The sequence below is a fragment of the Poecilia reticulata genome, chromosome 9, assembly GCF_904066995.2.
Source record: "Poecilia reticulata chromosome 9, P_reticulata-male-v2, whole genome shotgun sequence".
NCBI classification, from domain to species: Eukaryota; Metazoa; Chordata; class Actinopteri; order Cyprinodontiformes; family Poeciliidae; genus Poecilia; species Poecilia reticulata.
In genome coordinates, this window is record NC_088838.1 from 15726729 (window position 1) to 15753012 (window position 26284).

General features: G+C 42.7%; 1 protein-coding gene across 24 annotated transcripts in view; it reads left to right on the plus strand.

Moving 5' to 3' along the window:
* mef2cb (myocyte enhancer factor 2cb) overlaps positions 1–26284 on the plus strand; it is a 90834-nt gene that overhangs the window by 54942 nt on the left and 9608 nt on the right. For 6 of the 24 annotated variants that reach the window (XM_081610598.1, XM_081610596.1, XM_081610603.1 and 3 more), the window contains 4 exons: positions 18203–18346; positions 18530–18667; positions 20876–21065; positions 21827–21874. In XM_081610598.1, the coding sequence (XP_081466724.1) occupies positions 18203–18346; positions 18530–18667; positions 20876–21065; positions 21827–21874 (520 nt within the window). The remainder of the gene's footprint in view (positions 1–18202; positions 18347–18529; positions 18668–20875; positions 21066–21826; positions 21875–26284) is intronic. The other 18 variants (XM_081610601.1, XM_081610604.1, XM_017306732.2 and 15 more) reach the window with 10 other exon arrangements.

A 26284-nucleotide genomic window follows, 5' to 3' on the forward strand; every position in this document is an offset into this window, starting at 1 on the left:
GAATATGGTTGTTTGGAGAAAGAGGGGCGCACCTTGGGTGCAACTCTGGCATTGCTGATTCTCTTCGGAAATTGGAAAGCAAGTCACATATATATATATATATATATATATATATATATATATATATATATATATATATATATATATATATATATATATATATATATATATATATTAAAAAAAACAGTTTGAAAGGTTTTGCTGCAATTTTAAACAAACTGATGTGTATATTTTAATAACTCTGTTTTATTAAATTTTTTTCACCATGATATTCTAACTCCCTGATACTCCTCTCGTGACTGTACTAAACTTTGCTATGCACAACTATCACACCTTGGCTAAACAAGAGGGGAGGACTTCATAATTAACGATAAGTGTTCAAAGAGACATCTGAGCTCATCTCGGGTCTCACAGCTTGATAAAAGCAAACACAGACACTGATCCATCATCTCTGGATGTCGGCGGAGGGTTCAAGTGTGTCCTGCTGGCAGGTCCACGCCTCATTCTGAGTCTGGCTGCAGATAAAACAGATATACACATAGATAGATTTCCCATACTCGCCAGACTGACTTCCTGGACATGTGAAAAGCATTAGAGCTGTACTTGGAAAAGATGAGATTAAAAAGGCCATTTCTCTTTTTTTTTTAGTCTTATGTTATTCACACTTAAGAACAATCACTCTTCCTATCGTTATTGGTGATTTATTTTCTGGGGGAGAAGGGGACATTTGGGAGTGATTGCCATAGCACATTGAAATAGTCCTTTCTGTTTCCTCTACTGATGATATCTGCCATAGCCCAAACCGAAGCAGAGTTGGCTGGTTCATGCTGAGATTGAAAGACCACCAAATCCAACAACTCTGATGGGCTTTGCCAAATCCCTGCACCACAATGTGCTGTCCTTCCTACTGCTGAAACAAAGAATGCAGGTTTGTGATGCAACTTAAGGGTTAGTTCCTGTTGTGGTAAATGGGGCCATGTGTCCTCTATGCTGGGAAAACAACCTCAGTGGATGTAATGCTGGTATCAGTTGTATTCAGCTGTACAGCATGAGCCATTGTCCTCTTAGTGTGTTAGAGATCGTGCATTTGACTGCATGTTTGCTACATGGATACCTTGCGCTGAGTGCTGTGGTGACCTCCAGCAGAACCTGCACACTCCTGTATCATTGCTGAAGTATCACATGGAGCAGCACATGGAGCTTGGAACTTAGGTGACCTGCCTGCCAGAGGAGGGCCACTGGCCAATCCCATTCCCAGCAGATTAACCTAATCTGAAAGTTCAGATCACCCTGTAATCTTAAACAGCAGCAGCAGCACGAATTTGACTCCCGCACCCTAACCTCAGCTTTTTTCCCCCCACATTTCTTCTGCCTACATTTTCTCTCAGAAAGAACTACTGAATGAGGGATGGAAATGGAAAGGGACAGAGGGATAGATGAGTGCTAGAAGAGTAGGAGGGAGGGAAAGAGGGATGGAGGGAGAAAGGCTGGTAATTATTTCCAAAGGTCATTCTGTTAATGACTACCTGCTTGGCTAATGAGATTCAGCAAAGCTCCCTCACCATGTTTCACCCTGCGTATGTTTCACCCGTGTACCAAGACGTGTGAGAAGCACAGGTGTGATTTCATCCCAGTGACAGTCCACCGGAGAAGGGGGAAGAGTGTGAGGAAGGGGGCGGTGCTGTGGGGGAGTGCAAATGAAGAAACATAAAGAGAAAACCCATCAAGCCAGGTATTTCTAGGAGACAGCGCATCTACACCAGCTCAGTTCACATTGCAACTGGCGGTGGTTTTTTAACGCTTTCAAAATAGCACAAAGTCTCATTTGGATCGACTTGGTAACCTCAAAAATGTCTTTTTTGTTAATACTGTCCCCTTTTCTCTATTTTCTCATAAAATTCCTGCAAGTCAACACGACATGTGATCTCCTCATCTGAGCTGCCAGTGTGCTCGTGTTCTGCCGCACTCTTGTGAAAATATTTTCCAGCCTGTATGCTATTCTGTGTGCTTATTTAGTTTCTAAACAGCGTGGAGAACATTAGCCTTGGGGAGTTTTCTGTGTTGATCGGCTTCACTGAATGGCTGCTTCTCATGGCTCTCAAAGACTTTATAATTACTTGGACTTGAATGTAATTTATCCTCCATTACTTTTACATGTGTCAGCATCCAAGAGAAACAGCGGGGGTCGTATCATATCTTCAGTCCTTTTCAGTTGTCCACTGTAATTTTGTGTGCAGCCATTCTGCGGTTTCAGAATAGGGCACATGTGGCTTAACATGGGGTGGAGGTGAGGGGTGGGGTTGTCCCAGCATTCACAGTGCCTCAGTGTTTACTAGCAATCGACAACACGACTTGTTTTTGCTGGTGAGATGAGGATTAAGAGCTGAAGCTGCTTTGACGGACTAAGTAAATTAACCTTGTGGCATTGGCAAGCTAAGAGTATCGCAGTTTGCTAAAACAAAGATTTGGACGGCAGATTTTGCACATGGCATCACAGAGTGATTAAAAGAAGGGGATAGATAGTGACTAACTGCTGTATCAGGTTGAAAGCATTGTCATTACGATTCTAAACACATTGCAACTAAGAAAATAGCTCTTCAACTTTTGTTTACAAATTAAAATTTGATGTGTATTGTGGATTTGCAGTCAGCCATCCTGAGTCAGTAGTTTCTTAAACCACCTTTCTCTTTAAGTATGTGCACATTTTCTGAGGTAAACCAGTGCCATGCACATCTCAAGAGCAACATTTTCCATTCACTTTTGCAAAATAACTCAGAGTTAATAAGGCTGAATGGAGAGCATCTGTAAACATAACATTTCAAGTTCTGCCACAGGTTCGCTGTTGGTGGGGGAAGTTAAAGTTGTTCCATACGTCATTTTTCAAATGAGAAATTGAACAACACCTGGAATAATGCATTACACTCTACCCTTTCTTGAAGTTTCTGCAAACAGAAGTGTTTGTGGTTGGAACATGACAAAATGTGATGAAGTTCAAGGTGTACAAATACTTTTTCAAGACTCTCTAAGGTACTGGCATTTATCCAAGTTACCCCAAAGCTAAAATACACCACAAACTAAATGTTATGAGATTTCAATTTTAGGAACAAAATGTGGAGGTATTGAGTTGTACAACCCTCTCTGTTCCAGCTCATTTCAACTTTTAATTAGATCCTTTAAATACAGATTTGTTTGCTCCCCTATATGTGTGCTTCACGGTCACAGAACTGACAACACAAATTGATATGACCACAAAACTTACCACCCCCAGAACAGTGCCACTTCATTTGAAGTGTTCTCCTTCTAATAAACGTTAAAAAACTGGAAGCGGTCTAAAAATAGAATGTGATGAAGCTAAATATAGCTCTCTGTTTTGTCAGGAAGGGATAGAAGAATAGAACTTGGGTTGCTTTCATTCTCTCCCTCTCTCTCTGTCGCTCTCTCTCTTTCTTTCTCTTTAATTGCCCCCTCCTTGTGTTTTAGGCTGGGTAGGTTGGGGGTGTTTAGGCAGAGGAGTGAGTAAGCAAAGTGTGAGGGTATTCATACAGCTCTCTGTCTCAGCGCCTTTCTCCCTCTCACTCCACCCTTCACTTTTCAAAGCCCCTTTTGCCCCTCGGCGACCGCATCCAGAAGGCCGTTGGTGTGAGACCTTGCGGTGCCTTGAAACATTTGATCCCCTGAATAAATAAGTCTATTATTTGTCTCCAATGTTGCCCTCTCTCTTTCTCTTTCTTTCTCTGTCTCTCATGGTCTATCTCTCCCATACTTCACCAAACAGACTGTCCCTGACTGGTTATTTTCCAAAGTCTTCTTGTTACAGAGAAGATTCATTTGTAGAATGTTATTTAATCTTCGTCAGTACGTTCAAGCATTTGTTAAGATAAAAAAGTGACAAAAACAGAGGCGTCGGCGTCAGACGTTTACTGAGTTCCTGTTTTATTGCCTGTATGCCTTTTCTGACTTCAGAAAAGTTAAACAAGATGTTAGATAATATATAAGACATACAGGCTCAGCACTTTTTTCCACATCAGATGCCCGCTGACCAGAAAAGCAGAACCTCAGTCAAGAAATTATACCACTTGGATCTCTGTGAGAGGTGTTTTTTAGGGTCAATACCAAAGCGGAAGTCTGAGGTACTCACACAACAACAAAAAGGAGGTTTTAAAAATAGACTGTTTGAAATGTGCCAATATGTGGTCCCTGTGGTGAGGCAGCAGTGCAAAAGGCAGGCCACTTCTGAGGCTACGCTGCCAAAAAGGCAAGGCTTTTCCACTGCACAGCCTAAAACAATTCACGCCAGTCATTAAAATGAAATGATGCCCTGTGCTTTGAAACTATTTATGGAAATTTTTTTTAGAATAATGAAGATCTATTTTTAAAGATGGCATTCCCTGCCCTGCCTGGAGTACCTTCCCACCCTTTCCCCTCTTCCCTCCCCTCTTGAGTGTGGAAACTCAAGGTCACGGTATAGAGGTCAGCAGGCCGGTCATTGTTACTCGAGGCCCCCCTCCATCTCCCTTTTCCTGCTATGTTGCCACGCGATAAGAGACGGAGAGACAAAAGACGCTAAGTGAAGATTAGTGATGCTGGAGGGGACCACAAAGTAGGAACAAAGAGCTGCTCGAACGTGACTTGAGATCTTCATCCGAAGACAGCTGGAGTTACTCGGCTACACTGTCACTACATATCACTTTTGAGTCTGTAATTTAGAGCTGTATTGATATGATTGCATCACATCTGGAGTAGCATCTCTGACTTAAACTCCTCATATCCCATTACTACCTATACAAAGTATGTAAATCTACACTTGAGAGGAAAACACACAGTTTTACCCTTGGCCCATCGATTTTCTGCTTCTCATCAGAAGCTCATATAGATTCGTTCTCATTTGAATAGAGAAGTATTTTACAGCTGGAGTGTATATGGGAATGAAAGATGGCCAGGCTAAGGGTGAACACACAAGTGCCCTCTTTATGCAGTTCCACTGAGCTGGCATTGTGTGTCATAATGTCTATCTGGCTAATTATACAGTGTAGTGACAAGTCTGAATGACCACTTTGTTCCTGAGGCCGGGATGCTGCTGCAGCAAACAGTGTTGGATTCTGACATGTGCTAAGTGTGTGTGTCTTCCATATGGGAAACACTGCACCATCTGGTATTCTGCTGTGTACTGGCTAGCTGAAACTGTGTGTGTCTGTGTGTTTGAGTGTGCTCGTCTTAGTAGCAGTTTTAGGATAGACATAGTTTGAGAAAATGTGAATAACCGTTCACTTCTCTCACCTCTACAAACATTTTATTTCTTACTTTCTTCACTCCATTTTTAGGACAGTCTAAGAGTCCTCTCTACAGACAGAAAGAACACACACTCAGTTGCTAATTACTAGAAATATCAAAAATTTGCTCAAGCATGAGAAAACTCCGACTAGCCTTAGATTTCTGATTAAAATACACCAAGACACAATAAATAGGAACTTCAAAGGCACAGAATCTCTCAAAAGTAGCTAAACCAATAGTGGCCTTAACCAGTAACTACTGGGTGCCCTGATGAATAATAATAAAAAAAAAAACCCACACACACACACGCACACCCCCACACACGCACACACACACTCACAGGGACACACTGTGATTAGGGGTCCCACTTCTCAGACTGGTAACCTACTAAATCAGCTATCTAGCCTGAAATCACTCATGCAGATACACACACCATGCCGCCGCCATCCATGGGCATGCCCCTCGACATGGTCCTGGCATGTTCAAACTACGCTTCATGAAACTGTGGCCCTCTTCCCTTTGGTCTGCCATCTGCTTCCAATAAACTAAGCCAGCCTGATTCCTCTGATGTTCCCTTTGCTTTGAAAAGCGCAGAAACGAAAGAGTTAGCCAGAGAGAGAAAGAGTGTGAGACAGCGAGAGAGAGAGAGAGAGAGAGAGAAAAATAGAGCAGGAAGAATAAGACCAAACAGGCCCAAAATGAAATAGAAATATAGGGAATAAAAGCACATCTCAAACATATTATTACTTCTTCCCTGCTGACGGTAAGGCCACCCTGATTGTGCTTATGGTACGCCGGTGCTGGAAGCTCTTAATCCACAACTTTTCCACTTCAGACTCACCTCCATTGCATTTGTAATGGGAAGAGACAGTGTTTCTTTTACTTGCCTCAACCTTACAAACATTAAACCACATTACACCTTACCAGCATGCTCTTACTCAATGAAGTTTGTCAGATGGTTAAATAAAGCATGCTCCTTGTGGTCTTTCAAAACTTTTCCCTTGATTTTAATCAAATCAAAATTGGATTTATAATATATTTCAGCTGAAATTTACTGTACTCTCCCTTTGCTTTTTTTGTTGTAAAGAAAATAAGTATACATTCTTTTTTTTTTACCCTGAAGCTCTTTATTACCTTTTTGTTACTGCTTGAATTTCACAGTTTCAAAAGGGAGTAAGTTGTTAACTGACTAACAATTTGACATAAACAACGTGACTACATTGTTCATGTTATTTAAATACCTGTAGGTCATCACACATTTGCTAAATAATTAATTACTGTATTTCTCAAAACAACAGCTTCCCAACTAAGCCTTAATAATGATGGATTTCAAGCATTGGTGATTGGATAATTGGACCACAACCAACTATAGACAGAGCCATTGTTGTCTTTCCTACATCTGTTCTGGGAAAAATTGCCCAGGTTTAATGCTTTTAAATTGAACCTGCCAATAAACCTTTTAATAACTCCATTACATGGGTAATTAGTTCTTATCCTCTGTCTTGGTTTCTTTTCAAAAGTGTCTCCAGGAACGATCATTTACCACATGTGAAAAGAGTTTCTATCAATGGGTTGTTTTTCTTACATGTTTTTGCACTGGTAATGTCAGTCAATGGGTTGAGGACATTGAAAAACATTCACTGGCCTGGCTGTCACCAATAGCCATAAACACAATATTGAACATGTCAGACCCTTCAGCCACTGCCAAGATAACTGCAGAGGGGAAATGGTCAGTACTGGAGCTCTTTCCAAACACAGCCCATCAACTAGCCAGAGTAGATCAGAAATAAAGACGCACCCATTGAGCCATCAGTGTTTTGACTCTGTTCGAGATATGGTTGAAGTGCAGAAAATGTGAGGAGCAGGACGGCGAAGGCGAGACCAAGACAGACTGAGGAGCAGACTGAGACTGAGACATGGGGGCAGAAAGACGGATAGAGGGACAGAGAGGGTGAGCAGGGTGGCAGACTGCCGAGCAGACGGATCCTGGTATGGCGGGAGCTCTGGGCAGGCGTCATCTGTCCCTAGCAGACCCCCTGGGGCCACTCAGAATTCACACCCAAATACCCTCCGCTGTTTTGCTTGAGAGCGACACTAAGTTGGCACCCACAACCCAAACTATGAAATTTAGCTCTTTTTCCTGTTATTAAAACATTACAGAACTCAAAGCACATGACGTTGCGAATATGTGTATTTACTGAACAAGCATGCTTCTGATTCTTTCTAGCTCTGGTCACCTCACTCAGTTTTCTCAGTGCTGTTCGATGGTTCCTCTTCTACCAACACAGTCTAGGCCAGCTTGGCTGAAGGTGCAAAGCTACGGGATACCACTGAGACTCTGCGTCTCAAGTATGTAGGACACCTTGTCTATGCTGTGCCTGCTTCACACAAGCCCTGTGAGTGGAGTCATAAGGGAGCGTCATGAAGAAGGAGTTTAATTAGGAGCAAGCCTCCAAAGGGGCCATAGAAAAAGACACTGAGCGAAGCAACAAGAAACAGCTTTTCTGCCATTTTTTTAACCATATCACCCTCATTTCCGGTCCCCTATCTTGCACATTGACTGGACTTTGTCCGCATAATACACAGCAATGTGCATGATCAGTGTATTTTTAGGCACATTCTGTGGTTTTTGTTTGGTGTCTGAAGTCATCATCCTCTCCTACTCACTTCTTACTCACCTACTTCTCATTTCACACTTTGGTTAAATTTGGTCTTATTGGTCTGTCCTTTTGAGAACGTAGCAGAGAAGGTGTGAAAAGAGGGCAGTTAGGAGGAATACTTAGTGACACAAATGTATTTGGAAAACAATAAGTTCAACATGTTGCCTCTCTCATTGGTTCACTTCCTGTCTTTGGTTTACTGGATAGCCAATCCGAGAGCTTTCTTTTGATTGGAAGTTCCCAGTTTTCAGGCGTTTAATGACCAGGGGGAAAAAAATCAGATTTGTCATTATTTAACCAGTCAATTACTGAACAGAGGCAATCAAAGAAAAATGTCCAGTTGATAGTGACTTCCTTAACTATTGTAATTATAAGAATAGTTTCTTTATATTGTTGTAGCAGCAATTGGAACTATTGATGCATTTCTGTTTGGAATAAAAATAAAGTGGGCAAATTCTTTGATACTATGCAACTATAGTATCATAAAATGGTTATGATTTGTAGAATGTAATACTGGCCCAACATTCCCTAAGGACTCCATTTTAGTGAGAGTTCGTTCGACCAATCACTTATACCTAATAAGTTATTTTTCTTTGTTGCCTTGTCAAATTAATAAGTATCTCATACCCCCTAGCTAGAATTGATGTTTCCTTAAAATAAAAAATAAAATAAAATAAATAAAAACGTATCAACAAGTTATAAAACAACATTAAGAAGCATAGGATGGCAAAAGTAGACTACAAGACTGAGAGGTCCATTTATGGCTACAGATGATCCTATTGGTTGCTGGGCTGATTGTCAGTCTTTGGCAACAGATGTGATGTCACTGAACAGGTGGGCATAACTGGGATAGGTGACATAGCATCCTCGAACCCTACCCTAAATATGTCGAGTCCTGCTGGAGAGCTAAGCCTAGCCCACATGCTTCATAGTCATGTAACACTCCTGTCCTGACTGCCTGCACTCCATCGACGCCCAGCGCAACCAATGCCCAACCCCCTGCAGGACAGCCAGCTCAGTTACCCCATATGGGTGACACTTTTGGCCCAGCCTTTGCTCTTGTCCTCCCGCATAGCTACACTGCTGTTTCTCCAAGAATGGAATTTAATCCCTAGTGCTCTCCACGCTGGTGGCAGTAGGTGGAAATCAGTGCTGGTGGGAAGAAAAGTTACTGGTACTTGCGTGTGTTCTCATGTGAACCAAGGAAAGGCCAGCGGTTCAGCTCTTGTCAGCATGATGTGATGCATCCCGAAGATCACGGAGGAAGCTCGGCAGGAGAAATCGAAACTTTTTTACATCTGACGCCTTTTCTTATAAACAAGAATGCAGCGTGCTGAACCTCTGTCACCCCTTTGTTCTATCCGCGTAGAGTGCTCTAATAGAGCAAGAGGGCCTGATTCACTGCAGGTCTTCTGTAACGCCTCAGCTGATTTGTTTGGTGCGATTTCCTGAAGACTGTCAAAAGATATGAGAGACGCTTTTAAATTCAGAATTCCAGATTTCCACTCTAGGGGCCGAGGGAGGATTCGGAGAGCCAGCAAATGTTGACACACTTACAGTAGATGCCTCAGCCATGAGACGCTTCAAGAATCAAACAGTTATCTCACACACACACACACGCACGCACACCCCCCCACACACACACGCACACGCGCGCACACACACACACACACACACACGCACGCACGCACACCCCCCCACACACACACGCACACGCGCGCACACACACACACACACACGCACACACACAAAAGCGGCCCTCTAAGTTCACTAAAACCACACTCTAAACAGGCCTTTGTTGTGCTGACATAAGAGATAACTGGATTGTTATTTGTTTTCTAAGCAGGCAGATCGCTCCTGTCATTTCTGCAGCTGCTTGTGATAGAGTTGCTCGCACTTGTATCGCTTCTGTGAGTGAGAACTGGCGGAGAGAAACAAATGAGAGGAAGAAGTTCACAGGGATTAACTTATCTTAGCATCCATCTCCTTTCCTCTCTCCTGCTCGGTCGCTTTTTCTTTCTTTCTTTCTTTTTTTTTTGTGCTTGACTCGAACACCTACTCACACACCCACACGTGCACACGCAAACACAGATTCATTCCCCTTCTTTCCCCTCCCACATACATACACACACTTGATCAGCATCAAATACAGGGTGTGCTAAAGTAAATTTAATTACGTCTGTCTGATATGGAGCTTCAGATGAAAGTAGGAGAGCGCGGTGCGAAGCAACGACTGCACAGACAGGAGCAGGCCCATGATATTCCTCCTGTAGACTAATCTCCCTTTATTAAAGCCAGAAGGAGAGAGGGAATGGAAAGGGGTGGAGGAGTGGATGGAGAAGAGTGGGAGGAGGGGGGTGTCTTTGATGAGATCTGTAACTGTCAGCTACTGTACTTTTCTGCTCTCCTGCTCTGTCTTTGTCTCCCCACTTTGCGAGGCAAATGAACACAGCACCTATCGTTGCAAGGCAAGCAGATTATTGGAGCCAATTATGTGTACTTTTGTTTTCGGTCACTAGATGGCGCTGTCAGCTCCAATATATAAATCAAGGGGTGACAGGTAGCTGTCAGGTGTTGAACCCGGAAGGGCATAAAAGTTTTTGACCGCTATGGCGGAGTCATTGTTATCATTGTTGCCATGTACTATCAAATAAATGGATATGTTTCACCAACGTTTATCTGTCTGGACCAAGTGTGGAGTTTGGACCATTACAAGATCGGGGATTGATTTTACACGCGATCAACAGGTACAATGTTAGCCGCGAAGCGCGTCATAAAGCAGCAACGGGTCAACGCTTAAGCCAGTGCAGGTTGAACTGGCGTCTACACTGTCAAAAACTTGTCCCTTTTTGGACTCTAATAAACTCGGATGTCTTTGAGCAAAGTGATGGAAACTATGTGGAGCAGCTGAGACCGTTTGGACTGTGAGGAGATGTCGTTTGGTAAATGGACGCTACGGAATTAACAAAAAAAAAAAAACCCATCAAGCTGCGAAGTCGGCAGAAGAAGGATCGGATGGACGCGGTGGCAGACAATTTGTGATTGAAAGGACGTAACGCATCGGACCAGACTGCGGCAGCGATGGATCGGAAGGACGCCGTGGCAGATGGGCGCTGATTGAGGAGGATCAGATCGCTGGTGTTTGAAGGTCGTTGTGGATTTGAACATGGAATGTCAACTGGCGCCCAACGAGGTATGTGTAGCGCTACACCTTTTCATGGCCATAACTCTTTATTGTGTGCACACATTAAAACCAATGCATTGGTAATTGAGGCGTTTAAATTATAATATTGGGCATTGCCTCTTTGCGTTTGAGGCTCATTTAATAGCTTTTGCGCGTTCGTCTTTCAAGTGGATTTTGACACTATGGAAATGGACGAAAAAACAGAGACCGAGCAAATGGCTGTCGGTGGGGAAACTCAAAAACGTACTGTTAAATTAACAGAAAAGGCCTTGGCTGAAAAACTTGAAACATTACAAAAAGAACGAAAATCAAAATTAAACAAAATGGGTAGTATAAGACATGAAATTCATAATTCAATGTCTAAAGGTGAAAAAACAAAGGTTTTAAGTGCGCTTGATATGTTGATTAAGTTGTGTGATGATGCCAAATGTTTGCATGAGTCTTTTCTGGGGTTTTTGCCGCATGATGAAAAAGAAAATCATGAGGTATGGTTTAAAGCAAAAATGATTCCTAATAATGAATGTATTTCTAGTGTAAATAAGTGGCTCTCTCAAACTGCAATTAGCAAAATTGATGATGGTGATGATGGTAAAGATGATGGTGTAAATCCCACAGACAGTGTGTCAAATGTTGGCAGTGGACATTCACAAATGAGTGTTAAATCCAGCATCACTTCATCTGTAAAGTTAAAGGCAGCAGCTAAAAGGGCCTCCGTTTTGGCTCGTGTGAAAGCTGTTAAAGAAAGACATGCTATTGAAGAAGAGGAGGAGAAACTGAGGAAAAGAAAAGAAATGCTCGCACTGGAAACTGAGTTGGCTGAATCTGATTTGCAAATGGAAATGTATAATTTAAATCTGGATTCAAACTCAATGAGCTCATTTTATAAAAGGAAACCAAAGGCAAAGGGATTAAAGCAAAGTTTGGACCCCTCTGTGAAAGAGTTTCTTCCTAAATTTGATATGGAAAATCCAACAACTCAACAGGACGATGTAAACCAGACTACACAAAGAAATGAATTAAAAATGGCACCAAAGGAAAATAAACCTATGGATGTGAGACCGAAGAGAACCGTAGCAACAACCCAGCACCCTGTGGGGGGTCAACAGAAGGCCAGTGGAACCCAAGTACAATCAAAAGAGCATTTTAAACACGAGAATATAACCCAACCATCAAACAGTTTACAATTGCCTGGAGAGCTTCTCACCATCATGAGCAGACAAACTGAAATCACAGCAGCCTTGGTAAAGCAGCAACAGAGCATGACTCTCCCACCACGGGACATTCCTATTTTTGATGGAGATCCTCTGCAGTATAGAGCCTTTATTAAAGCCTTCGAACAAGGAGTTGAAACCAAAGCAACCAATGCGGACTGTCTGTACTACCTGGAACAATTTACTAAAGGTCAACCTCGTGAGCTGGTGCGCAGTTGTCAGCATATGAATCCAGATTATGGCTACACTGTAGCAAGAACTTTACTGCAGGAACATTTTGGAAACCCTTACAAAGCTGCAACTGCATATATTAACAAGGCTTTGTCTTGGCCAACAATAAGAACTGAGGACATTAGGGCATTACAGAGTTACTCTTTATTTTTGCGTGGCTGCTGTAATGTAATGGAAGAGCTCGAGTATGTTCAGGAGCTGAATATGCCCGTAAATATGAGGGCAATCCTTGCTAAACTGCCATATAAGTTACGAGAGTGTTGGAGAAATAAAGCTTATGATATAATGGAGACAACTGGATACCGGGCAGGATTTAGTGATTTGGTTGCATTCATTGAGCGACATGTTAAGATTTTGTCAGATCCTTTTTTTGGAGAATTACAAGATTACAGCTTCAGCACATCATCCATCAGTCGTCAACGGCAACAATTTGGGATTAAGACCAAGGGAAATGTAGTGGCCAGCACTGTAACAACTGTGAGTGCTTCAGGAGAAGTTGATCAGCAACATGCTGCAGCTATAGGAAGTGATGGCTGTTGTGCTTGTTGTTCAGAAGCTCACCTACTAGAAGACTGCAATCAATTTAAAAGAAAACTTCACAAGGACAAAGTATTTCTGTTAAGAAGAAAAGGATTGTGTTTTGGCTGTCTGCAGTGGGGTCACATCAGCAGGAATTGTGAAGCGCGATCAACTTGTGAAATTTGTAATGAAAGTCATCCAACTGTGCTACATATAAGAAGAGGGACAACTTCTGCTGAGTCTGGAATATCAGAGCTCCCATCAATTGTGAATGCAACATGTGGCCATACAGGGGCCGGTAAGGACCGTGGAAGCCTATCTGTGCTCCCTGTAAAGGTTAAAGCAATGAAAGGACAATGTGCCATCCAAACATATGCCTTCTTGGATCCAGGAAGCACTGGAACATTTTGCTCTGAAAGGCTGATGCACCAACTAAAGCTCACTGGAAAGCAAACACAAGTCCTTCTTCGAACAATGGGCCAATCTAAAATAAGTCCAGCATTTCTCTGTGTAATCTTGAGGTGGCTGGTTTGGAGAGTAATACATTTTATCCTCTGCCAGAAATTATCACACAGAGACAAATGCCTGTGACCAAAGACGACATGATAACATCTGAGGATCTAATAAAGTGGCCATATTTGTCCAGGGTTCACATGCCATCCATAAATGCTGAGGTTGATCTGTTAATTGGTACCAATGCTCCAAAGTTATTGGAACCATGGGAAGTCATCAACAGTCAGAACGATGGTCCATATGCTGTCAGAACTGTACTTGGCTGGGTGGTAAATGGGCCCTTGGATAGCAACGGTGCTCAAGATGTTTCATCTGTAACAGCGAACAGAATCTCAGTGAGTAAGCTGGAAGAACTTCTCAAACGCCAGTATGACCATGATTTCTGTGAAGGAACAACTGATAAGCAAGAAATGTCCAGAGACGACCAAAAGTTTCTCAATATTATGGAAACATCTGCAGCAATACAGGATGGAAAGTATTGTTTGAACCTGCCATTTAAAAGAACGGATGTCTGTTTACCAAATAACTTGGCAGTAGCCAAACAGAGATTACAAAGTCTCAGGAAAAGATTCAAGTTTAATCAGAACTTTCATCAGGAGTATGTGGAGTATATGAATATACATCTGGAAAAATCGATGTTCTGGACTGATAGCACATCTGTGTTAAAATATATCAACAATGAAGACAGACGATTTCACACGTTTGTGGCAAATAGAATTGCAACTATTAGAAATTTGTCTGAACCTATTCAGTGGAATCATGTCAGCACAAAAGAAAATTCAGCTGATTATGTATCTCGTGGACTGAAAATTTCAGACTTTCTGAAAACCAGAAAGTGGCTTGATGGACCAGAATTCTTGTGGAAAGAAGAAGAAAGGTGGCCTAAAGGGGTGATTGATGTAGAATTGGACGTCGGTGACAAAGAAGTTAAGAAGGAGACTGCAGTTCACATCATTGGCCTTGATACTCCTGCACCTACTGACCAGCTTATTGCACATTTCTCAGATTGGAGAAGACTTAAAAGAGCAGTGGCTTGGTACCTAAGGCTGAAGTGTGTCTTAAAGGAAAATTGTAAAGAAAGAAAACGGCTGAAACCTTTAATGGACAAGAACCAAGTTGTGCATCAGATGAACACAAGAGGGTGCCAAAGGACTACTGATGACTCAAAAAGTGGAAATTTGTCATTGACAGAGCTCCAAAGTGCAGAGTTCTTTATTATTTTGTACTGTCAGCAGCAAAAATTCCAGCATGAGATTGAAGCTCTGTCACATAACTCTAAAGTAAGCCGTACAAGCTCTATCTACATGTTGGATCCAGTTTTGGAAAGTAACATTTTAAGAGTTGGAGGCCGACTTCATAGAAGTGCAATGCCAGAGGAAGTGAAACATCCGATAATTCTGGCCAAAGAGCAACACATCTCCAAGTTAATCCTCAGGCATTTTCATCAAGCTCTTGGACATGCAGGACGGACACACACACTGTCAGCTGTAAGAAAAAGGTTCTGGATTACGAAAGGAAATTCTGCTGTGAGAAAAGTCATTGGTGAGTGCAGCATCTGCAGGCGATACAACAGCCAACCCTTAACGCAAAAAATGGCTGACTTACCTGTTGCAAGGATTCTCCCAGACCATCCCCCTTTTTAATACTGGGGTTGATTATTTTGGGCCTTTCGAAGTTAAAAGGGGAAGAACACGCTGCAAGAGATATGGTGTTTTGTTTACCTGCCTGGCAAGCCGAGCCATTCATTTGGAGATTGCAGCCACACTTGACGCAGATTCTTGCATCAATGCCTTGAGGAGATTTATCAGCAGAAGAGGTCAAGTTAAACAGCTATGGTCTGATAATGGAACAAACTTTGTCGGTGCTGAGAGAGAACTGAAAGAAGCACTTGCTGATTTAGACCAGCACGCAATAAAGTTATTTTTGGCACAGGTGGAAATTAACTGGATTTTTAATCCACCTGCTGCTTCCCATTTTGGTGGTGTTTGGGAGCGAATGATTCGTCTGGTGAGAAGAGTACTCAACTCAGTGCTGCGACAGCAAACTCTTGATGATGAAGGGCTAAATACAGTAATGTGTGAAGCAGAAGCCATCTTGAACAGTCGCCCTATTACAACCCTTTCAGATGATCCAAATGATCTGGAGCCACTTACCCCCGATCATCTGCTCTTACTCCGGAAAGCCTTCGTTTCCCCCTGGAATATTCAAGCCAGAGGATCAGTATGCAAGGAGACGATGGAAACGGGTGCAATACCTGGCTGACCTGTTTTGGAAGAGATGGGTTCGAGAATATTTACCTTTGCTTCAAAAAGGGCAGAAATGGAATGAGAAGAGGAAAGGTCTCGCTGTTGGAGAAATTGTGGTCATCATGGATCCTTCCACACCTCGAGGATCCTGGCTTCTTGGAAAGGTTTTGGAAGTGTTTCCAGACAGTCATGGTTTTGTGAGATCAGTGAAGTTAAAAACTAAGTCCAATATTATTGAGAGACCAATTTCAAAACTTTGCATGGTGTATGGTATTTAAATTAACGAGTTAATGTCACATTTGTGTCACATATTGTCTCTTGTATTATTATTGTTTTGGAATTGGCATATTTATTTATTATGCCAATTAGGGGCCGGTGTATTGGAGCCAATTATGTGTACTTTTGTTTTCGGTCACTAGATGGCGCTGTCAGCTCCAATATATAAATCAAGGGGTGACAGGTAGCTGTCAGGTGTTGAACCCGGAAGGGCATAAAAGTTTTTGACCGCTATGGCGGAGTCATTGTTATCATTGTTGCCATGTACTATCAAATAAATGGATATGTTTCACCAACGTTTATCTGTCTGGACCAAGTGTGGAGTTTGGACCATTACAAGATCGGGGATTGATTTTACACGCGATCAACAGGTACAATGTTAGCCGCGAAGCGCGTCATAAAGCAGCAACGGGTCAACGCTTAAGCCAGTGCAGGTTGAACTGGCGTCTACACAGACTCTCATGCTTTCACGCCAAGTAATGTACTGTGAAACTCATCCTTGTTGTTAAGGATGTCAACAATTTCTTTAAAAGAAAAAAAAAGGGACAGATGTGGCTCTCCCTCACCCCCCTTAAAGCTTTCTTTGTCTTAGTCGCTCCTCCAGTTAGAGGGAGTGGTAAGCCAGCCAGTGGTTTTCTGCTGTTTTGCTGCCCACTCTAATAGGGGCAGGTGGCCATCAGGTGGCCAAAACAAGAAACTGCCTTCCTTGTAGCACATATATAGTGCCTTGATGTAGCATTTTTGTGACGTTACATTTTTATTTTTGTAACAGACTAATAAAGTGAAGTGCTTAATTGTAATATTTATTGCAGCACCCATACCCCAGTGTACATGTGTATCCACCTCTTTTACTTTGACAGGTCTAAAGCACAACTGACAGCCTTCAGACATCACCGTATGAGTGAAATGAGGCCAACTGTGTGTAATTTAATCATGCAATTATTATAGTTGTGCATTCCACAAATCTGTTCTTTATGGAAAGTTATGAGAATAAGGCTATTGTTGTTGGTTGATGGGCCGGTGGTGGCGACAGTGGTGGAGTCGGTCCTATAACTGGTGGGTTGCTGGTTGCTGTCGTTCTCATTTGTGTTCTTGAGTTTGCTGGTGGGCCTGGTGGCACCAGTGCACGTCGACCTGTCATGTCAGACTGGCCCCATCACAGCTGTGGCCTCAATGTGTCTTTCCACCATCAGAGTGTAATTCGCCCATGTGTGCGTGAATGTCTGAATGACTGATTGTGTGTAAAACACTTTGGGGTCCTCTGCACTTGATAAAGTGTTATACAAGCACAAGCTATTGATCTATTACTGCTGAAAGAAAGCTCTAGGCAGTCGGGTTTCCACAACATGAAACGTTTCCACAACATGAAACGTTTCCAAAACATGAAACGTTTCCACAATGTGAAACATGGCGGTGGCAGCATTATGGTATGTTGATTTTTGTCTTCACAAAGGAAAGGGAATGTAGAAGGAAAAAGGAAGTTGAGGCAATGCTAAGGCACCAAGCCGGTTTCCGTGTATCCATCTACGTGGGTAGATGGATAGAGATAAATACAGGATAATCCTAGGGGAAATAAATCAAAGTTATGACTGAGCTGTGCTGTGAAGAAGAAAGGGCAAAAATGTTAGTGTCAAGTTCAAAGAGACATACCATAAAGCAGTCGCAGCTGTAATTGCAGTAAAAGAGTTCTACATTTACAAGGCATTGAATACCACACCTCCTCTTTATTGTTTTTTTTTAAGTCTTGTACTATTTTTAATTCTTCAAGTCTATGATCATATGTGGCATTGTGCTGTTGGTTGTGATTAAAATATCTGTGCCATTCTAAATGATAAGTTGAATGTAAGCGTGTTTAAAAAAACAACTAATGCTCCTTCACTCAATGTTAACAGGTTAGAGATTTCCAAAATGCCAAAATGATAAAAACAAAAAAAATAAATTTGTCATGGAACAGTTCTTTAAAACAACAAATGTACAAATGTCATTTAAAAAAAATAAAAATAAACACTAAGGTATTTTAATTGGGATTCTTGGCTACCTACCCAAAATTCCCTTCAACTACTGTATGTTGTGCAACTGCTCTGTTTTCAGACGTTGAGAAAGAAGGGCCTAAACGGCTGTGACAGCCCAGACCCAGACGCAGACGACTCGGTGGGCCACAGCCCCGAGTCCGAGGACAAGTACAGGAAAATAAACGAGGACATTGATCTGATGATCAGCAGACAGAGACTGTGTGTAAGTACTTGTCATTAACCCCAGAGCCTTTCTCTCACCTTTCTTTTCCTCTCTTCCCCTGTCCCTGTTTTTTTCTCCCCCCTGTGTCTGTCTCTTCGTCTCCATGTCCCCGCCATCACTCCATACCTTCATGTCTTCACGTTTCCCCCACCTCCTTTTTCTGTGGTTGTGGAACCTGGCCAGGCATTGAACAAGAAGGAGAACAAGGGCAGTGAGAGCCCGGAGCTCGAGTCTGCTCTCATCCTCACCCCACGCACTGAGGAAAAATACAAACAGATTAATGAGGAGTTTGATCACATGATAAAAACTCATAAGATCCCTGTAAGTACTGAGGGAGCAACCCCTTTGCTCAGCAGCTTCTCAATGGCAACTGTTGAGCTAACCCAGCTAACCACAGTTGTTTTTAACTGGACTAATTGCACAAAGAGAGTGAGAGTAAGCTCAAAGTGCGATTACAGTGTTTATTTACAATGAAGAAATTACAGTTCTTTAAACTTGCTTGCTTACATTTGAAGAACAGCCCTCTAATCTGACAGAAGTGTGACCACAGCTCACAGGCGTTTTCCTCTATTAATTGCAGACTTTCTCTGAAGAAAAAAAAAAAATTATCTGACTTTCCCACCTTGAACTCATTCCGCCTGCACTACTGTTGCCTGTGTCCCGGGGGGAATGCGGTGTGCATGTGTTTGTCCTTTTGCTGCTTGCACCAAAACAGCGCTCAGTCACCTGCAACATCAGGGGTTTGGGGTTAGAGGGGAGGTGGGGGGAGGTGGCAGGCAGCATGGCAGAGAAACTGTAGCAGATGTTCCAAGTTCTTTGCAAACCTGAAATTATTGAAGGCTTCTTAGTGGACACATGTCAAGGTAGCGTCTGCAAGAGTTATGATGTTAATTTTGCAAAGTAAGCTGACACAAACCACAAAATAGGGACTTCTTTTCCATTTAAACTGACCCCTGTTCCTCATCCAGAATGTGCCATATTGGAATGGTTAACTCTCTGGCACTTGCATAGAGAAACATAATTCCACAGTATATTAGTAAGAGGAGAACAGTAGTATCTAGCCCACGTGGAGCAGGAGGCGATGTGGTTAGAAAAAAGGCAGGGGTTGCTGAGTTGAGGGGTGGACTCTGTACACAACAAGTGGCAGTTCAGCGTGTGGTCAGGGCGCCTGCCAAACACTGGGCCTCTGGATTGCAGGGGACTGTTGGCAGGGGATGGGGGGGCTGTGGGGAAAGGCAAGGGAGGAAGATGAGTGAAAACAGGAAGGATGGCACCAGCTAGAAGACAGTTCACAAACGGGGCCCTTTGCTCCCAGTAATGAGGGACGTAGACAGCTCCCACTACAAAGAAGGCAATCATAAGCTCTGAAAGTCAAGTGAGGAATCTAAAATGGAAGAAATGGCAGACTGGGTGGGTGACTGGATTGGCAGTTATAGTGAAGTGTACAAAAGCTCCCAATGAAAAATGGTAGAAACAACCATTTTTGTATGTTGAAATAATATTTGTCCTTAGCAATGTAGAGGGAAAAAATCATAGAAGTTGAGGCAATGCTAAGGCACCAAACCGGTTTCCATGTACAGCAGGCCGATGCTCTCACGATACACTCCCTCCGCAACTTGAAGACACATGGCAGTAATTTAGAGGCCTATTTTCTACTTCCTAAAGCTAACATAAAGGATCAACCACTTCCAGGGCACTCCCAAGGTTAAATCCTTCTGCCAAATGACACAATAAATATGACAAACTGGATGCCTCAGGGCTGTCGGGTTAGCTTGACTCGTGTTCCTGATTGAGCTGCAGGCTGATCTGCGCCAACCATTTAAACACCTGGTGTCGGCTCAGTGACGCAGAAGGGAAAATAATTCTTAATTTCATCTAGAATAAACTTATTCAGGAAACACTATTTAGAAGGTAAATCTATTATATTTTACTTTGCCCTTCTTAGGAAAACACAATGCCAAATCCTTATCCAAGTAACCCATAGAATTTATTTTTGGCTATTTTGTAATAATCCAGAAAAATACTCAAATCAGACATGAGTCCGTTTCTGATCTCAAGATGTAGGAAAGTAAAACAAAATGTTTTCAGTCATGCCATTCTTAGGAATTATTTGTTTCCATGCTAAGTCATGCTAAATCAAACTCTAATACTAAAGGGTTGCCATGGCCAGAGTTACTAACAAGAGAATTCCTTGTTTTTGTTGACAATCTTTTCTAGTCCTACTTATTCTTTCTTTACCACTGTGTTGTTTGGATTTTTAACATTTTCTGTACATGTCCAGTCCATGTTTCTTTTTCTCTTTTCACCTTCATTCATCCCTTTTGAAATTTGATGTCTTTTTATGTCATCTGTACTCTTCAGCAATTCTGTCTTTATTCTGCTCTACTGGAGTGTTTCTGAATCATCATTTAGTCTCTTTTATCCACTCTTTACTAAAAGCACTAATCTTTCATTTACTCACCTGAATGGTTGTTATCTTTAGTCTAATCTTTGTCTTTTTGATATACATATTTTTCATCTCTTTCCCAGCAGGCTGTGCCCCCATCGAACTACGACATGCCCGTCTCTATCCCCACAAGCAACCAGAACAATTTAATCTACAGCCATCCCGGTGGGTCCCTAGGCAACCACAATCTGTTGCCACTAGCGCACCATGGTCTACAGAGAAACAGCATGTCTCCAGGCGTGACACATAGACCCCCCAGTGCAGGTAACGCAGGTAGTGCCCCATGTGCACCCATGCACGCCCCCCAACCCCAAAGCATGCGGTTATCCCATCTGTCTGTCTTTTCGAGCAAGCGTGTGAACCTGTCTGTCATGCTAATAGAGCCAGACACATCAAAACGTGTAATTTAATTCGTGACAGCTACCCACAATGTTCCACCTAAAGGCGGTGAATGAAGCTGGAGTTTTTTTTTTCCTCCCACATATAATCACATATTCCCTGCTTCACTGTTTTGTCAAAGGTAACAGCAAAATGATGTAAAACAATATTAAATCCCAGCCCACAGTTATTTATTGTGAGACTCTCTTGCTACTTATAAGCAGTTGAGCCTGTTGGTTTGTTATTGTTGTCCAAAGTCCTTTTTCTGTCCCTGTAGCCCAAAAGGCTGTTGCCCACACCCTCAACCCTGTCATTACGACTGGATGTCTGAAACGCAGAGCGCAAACTAAATATGAGCTTTGGCACTCACCGCATCCAGAGCAAAAAACATTCTCAACCCTCCCACTCTTCCACCTCGCATGTTTTAAAAATAATAATGTGTCATTTTTCTTGGACAGCACCTTCGTGCATCCGCAGTGTCGTCCAGTTGCTCAGTGTGCTAAGGGTTTAAGTGGGAGGAAGCCTTGCTTCTCGCGTCGCACCGACACACGTTGTGATTAAAGTGGGAGAGACAGGGAGGCGGAATGGATGCTGTGTGGGTGTCTATCCTCTAATGGTTTTTTCTCCTCTGCTTTGCTCGTTATTTCATCTTACAGGTGGCCTCATGGGTGCTGACCTCACCACTGGCGCAGGCACCAGTGCTGGTAAGAACGGCCTCCTCTTCTCACACATGTCTGCTTGCAGACACACAAACACACATCTATGTCACCCACTCACCCACTTGGGGCCATAAAACGCATGACTAACACTAACCCAAACCCAAGTGAAGATTTGGTCCATGATGTGTTGAAGTTAGTGGTCGTGGAGTTCATATGGGAATGTTTGCTCAGTGCCTCGGCTGTGACACATCCTGCCCGCTTTCAGCTATAAAATGGTAAAACAAGTGGGGGGAAAACAGAAGCTAAAAAATTGCGCCATATGCAGAAGCTAGGCCCTGAATCTCTGGCTACTTTTTATGTGTTCAAAAGAGGGAAGTTTATTATTTCTGTTAAACATCTTATTTTATTAAGCAGCGCTGGTGGAGAAGCGTGTTGATTAAATCTTATGAGATAGCTTTTGTTTGTCCACCAGTGTGCCCACAAGGACATGCTCAGCTCGAGTTTATAGCAAAGGGACTCCCATTTTAATGGTTAAATTTTATGGCATGCAGTGCGGAGTGTAAAAATGGGGAATTGGGGGCGTTGGTCGGGCACAGCTGGGTAGCCTTGTCTAACACACACCCGCACACACACACTCCCAAGACCCTAACATGAGGGGTCAACGCCTGGCTCTCTGTCTGGTCACCCGTCGCACACAACAAACACGAGTGCGCGCCACAACAGGGCCATTTGTTGTGGCGTACGTTCCATTGACGGCGTTCAGTAGTGCGTGCCTCAAACGCAGCCTTTGTGTTGCCTTCACTGGGGGGGAACAGAGGCACTCTGTGAAGGGCTCTGCATCGCTCAGCAGCCGTGAAAAACACAACGTGGAGAGAGAGGGTCATGTGGAAGCTGAAAGATTCCATTCAGTACGCTCTTAAATCTCATTTGAGTGGGGGTGAAGGGGGTAGAAAGAGTGTCTTGGTGGGGTTGTAGGGGGGAGACCCCGGTGATAAATATCCACTGATGGTGGAAGCATGTGTGCAAATGAAAAACAGTGGGGGAACACAGATGGAAGTGTTCTACTAACTTGGTCAGCCGTTTTAATGATGTTCCTACGAACTTCATTAGAGTTACAGTCCCTTTCTTAAGTATTCATGCCGCTTGAACTTTGTCTCCTTTAGTCACCTTACAACCGGAAGCTTTAATGTATTTTTATTAGGATTTTATTTGATAGACCAACACAAACTTGTGCATGATTGTGAAGTAGAAGAATGATTGTATGATTTATTGTTTCCAATTAAAATTAACTCCTTTACTTGTATGCCTATAAGAAAATTGTAGAAGGAATACGTTCCAAAGTCACTTGCTTATTCTCAGCAAAAATACAACCTTTCTAGAGAATATTAGTGAACAAACAATTTCATGAAGATCAAGGGATATGGCAGACGGGCCAGGAATAAAGTTATGGAAATGCTTAAAGCAGTGTTAGGTTATTAAACTAAATCCCAAGTTTTGAACATTTCACAGACCACTATTCCGATGATTATTCAAACACAAAAAGGCTATGGGTCAACTGCAAAATTACTGTGTTGTGACTTTCCATCTAAACTGGCAAAATGGCATGAAGAGAATTATTCAGAGAAGCAGACAAGAGGCCCATGCTAACTCCAGAGGATCTACAGAGATCCACAGCTTAGGTGATTTAGAATAAAGTGTGTGTTATAATGGACCAGTTAAAGTCCAGACCTAAATCTACTTGAGAATCTGGTAAGAAAATGTATGACCACATATGCCAGCTTTCCAGCCTTTCCAGCTACACGTGGAGCTGGACGACATGGGTTTGAGCTATTTTACCAAGAAAAGTGACAAAATCTTCCATCTCCAGCTTAAAGCTGTTAGAGACATACCCCAAAAGACTTGCAACTGTGTTGGTTTATCACATAAAATCCCAATAAATTTCATGTGGTTGAAAAATGTCAACATTTTCGTGGGAGCATGAATACTTTTGCAGGGCATTCAAGGTGTTCCAAACACTGTTGCACCATAAAGAGCCTTCTGATGCCCCATGATCTTTTCACTGTGTTTAAATAAGCAAAATCCACATTTGCCCTGTCTTAGATATGTCTATGACAGATCTAAGAGACCAAAACCTTTTGGATGGATGTCTTTCAGGTATGCATGTAAACACCCATTTTGTGGCACTTTTTGCAAGAGTTCAGTTTCTTTGCGAGACTAGTTGTAGAACACTGTGTTTCAATCATATCTGGGACCAATTCTTTGGAGAATTGACTTGCAATGTTAACCAAAACACCCTTTTTTCTCATCTTGTGCAAATATGGTACATGAAACCCAGATGTGGGGGTGTATTCAAAATCACTAAAGGTCCCCAGGTAATTCTAGTCTAGTGTAAATGGGGCATGTCACTGAAAGGCTTAGTCATCATGTCTTTTCTATGGAAATATTGCAGGCGGTGTGTGTGCACATGTGCATGTTTGCTTATTTATGCAGTATATTTTCAATCTGTCATTCCCTTAGCCGGCTGGGAGAGAGTACGAGGTGGTGAAGGGGACAGAACAGGAGAGTAAGAGACCCGTCGAGCAGAACTCCGGCTTAAGGCCCCAGCTTGTGAGATCCTAGCGACTGCCATGAGCAAAACTAATTACCCATGATCCACATTCCAATCAGCACCCTCCTCACTAAAGTTCTGCAAGAATCTCTCTTCTTACCTCCCAGCTTTATCATACACCATTCACTCCCTTAAGTCTGTTACACGTGGAGCTGGACGAGAAGTAAACTGTGCATGGTAACTGGCAAAAAGTGGCCTTCAACTGCTTAAACAATGTCTTTTCTCGGCCTGAGCAGCACCCTGCACCAACTGTGCAAATTAAGAGCTCGAACGTGACACCTTGGTTCAGTTGGAGAATTCGGGGTTGAATGCACATTTGGCCAAACCGCAACGGAAGAGTGTGTGAGCATGGGGAATAGAATGGAGCACGCCTGTTAGACCACAACAGGACATCAGAAATTTGTTCAGTAACAGTTAAATGTACAAGAGTTTAACCACACCTCTCTTTTTGTGTGTGTGTGTGAGCGTGAGCGACGTGTGTAAGAGGGAAAGAAAAGGGTGAATGAAGACACTGGGGGGGCCTTGTCAAACACATGCCCTATGTAGCCATGGAGCTAAATTAACATTGACCCCCCACACATGCACACTTATAAATAGCAGAAATAGCATGAAGCTGTTTATCTCACTCTCAGATCAGATTTTGTTCTCAGTCTGAATGTTTAACATAGCAGCAGAAGAAAAAGGGGCGACTTGATAAGCTGTATTTAATTTTGGTACTTCCTCTAAATAGGTGACGCCAGCCTGCGTGCAGCTCCGGTTTGCAAAGCAGCATAAAAGGAGTAGGAGGAGGAGGATAGAAATGAACTCTGGGTATCATGTCTTCAGCTGATGTAGGGATTCAGTCCATGTTGAATGCTACCACCCTCAAATCAGCTGCAGAATAGAGAGATTTGAGTCACAGTTCTCGCTTCATTAGTGTAATTGGTCGGTGATTTTACTTTTGAAGTGCTTAAGGACTGGCCTCTGCCACTCATGATTACAGTCATCCAGCATATAATTGACTGGACGGCAGCCATCTCTACAGGGCGGGAACACACAGATGTCTGATTAACTGGCACCGTGATGAAATCCATGTCTTCTTGACCAAAGTGTGTATTAGCGTCTCTCTATAGTGCGGCGTCTATTTTACTCATCTGTAGAGAAACACTGATGTACTTCCTGCTGGGTTATTTACCAAAGTATATGTGCATGTGTTGTGTGGTGTGCTTTGTGTGTGAGTGAGGTCTCATTCATCCATCTCCACATGCACCCACTCAGTCTCATAAAGGGCCCGCCATGAGAATGAGAAAGTGGCAGTGCTGAAGAGGCAGCTGCCTCTTTACAAGTGTGAGAAAGACACTGGAGCTAAGAGGGGTCCGACACAAAAACACATGTGCAATCATATGCAAGGCTTGGAAGCACCCTTGTGCCATACTGGGCAACCTGTGCTTATAGCGCTTTGTAAAGCAAAAGTATTCATTCCCCCGTGAACTTTATTCGCAATTTGTCAAGTTCCAACCACAAATTTCAATTTGTTTTATCGGATGTGTGTAGTTGTCTGTGAGGCCCTTAGTTATTGGCCAAAATAAAGTCCCAGAAGTAACCTATTTAGTAAAGAGAATCTACCTGTCTGTAATTTAATGTCAGCTTGAAACCAGCTATTCTGTGAACGGACAGCATCACAAAGACTAAGGCACACAGCAGGTCAGAGGTGACCTTGTGGAGAGTTTTTCAAGCAGTTTTAGATTATAAATGTTCCAAGCTTTCAACATCTCACAATGCAGTGTTCAATCCATCATCTGAAAATGAAAGGATTGTGGCACAACTACTGTCCACGTCAACTGGCGAGCCAGATGAGAAAAGCATTA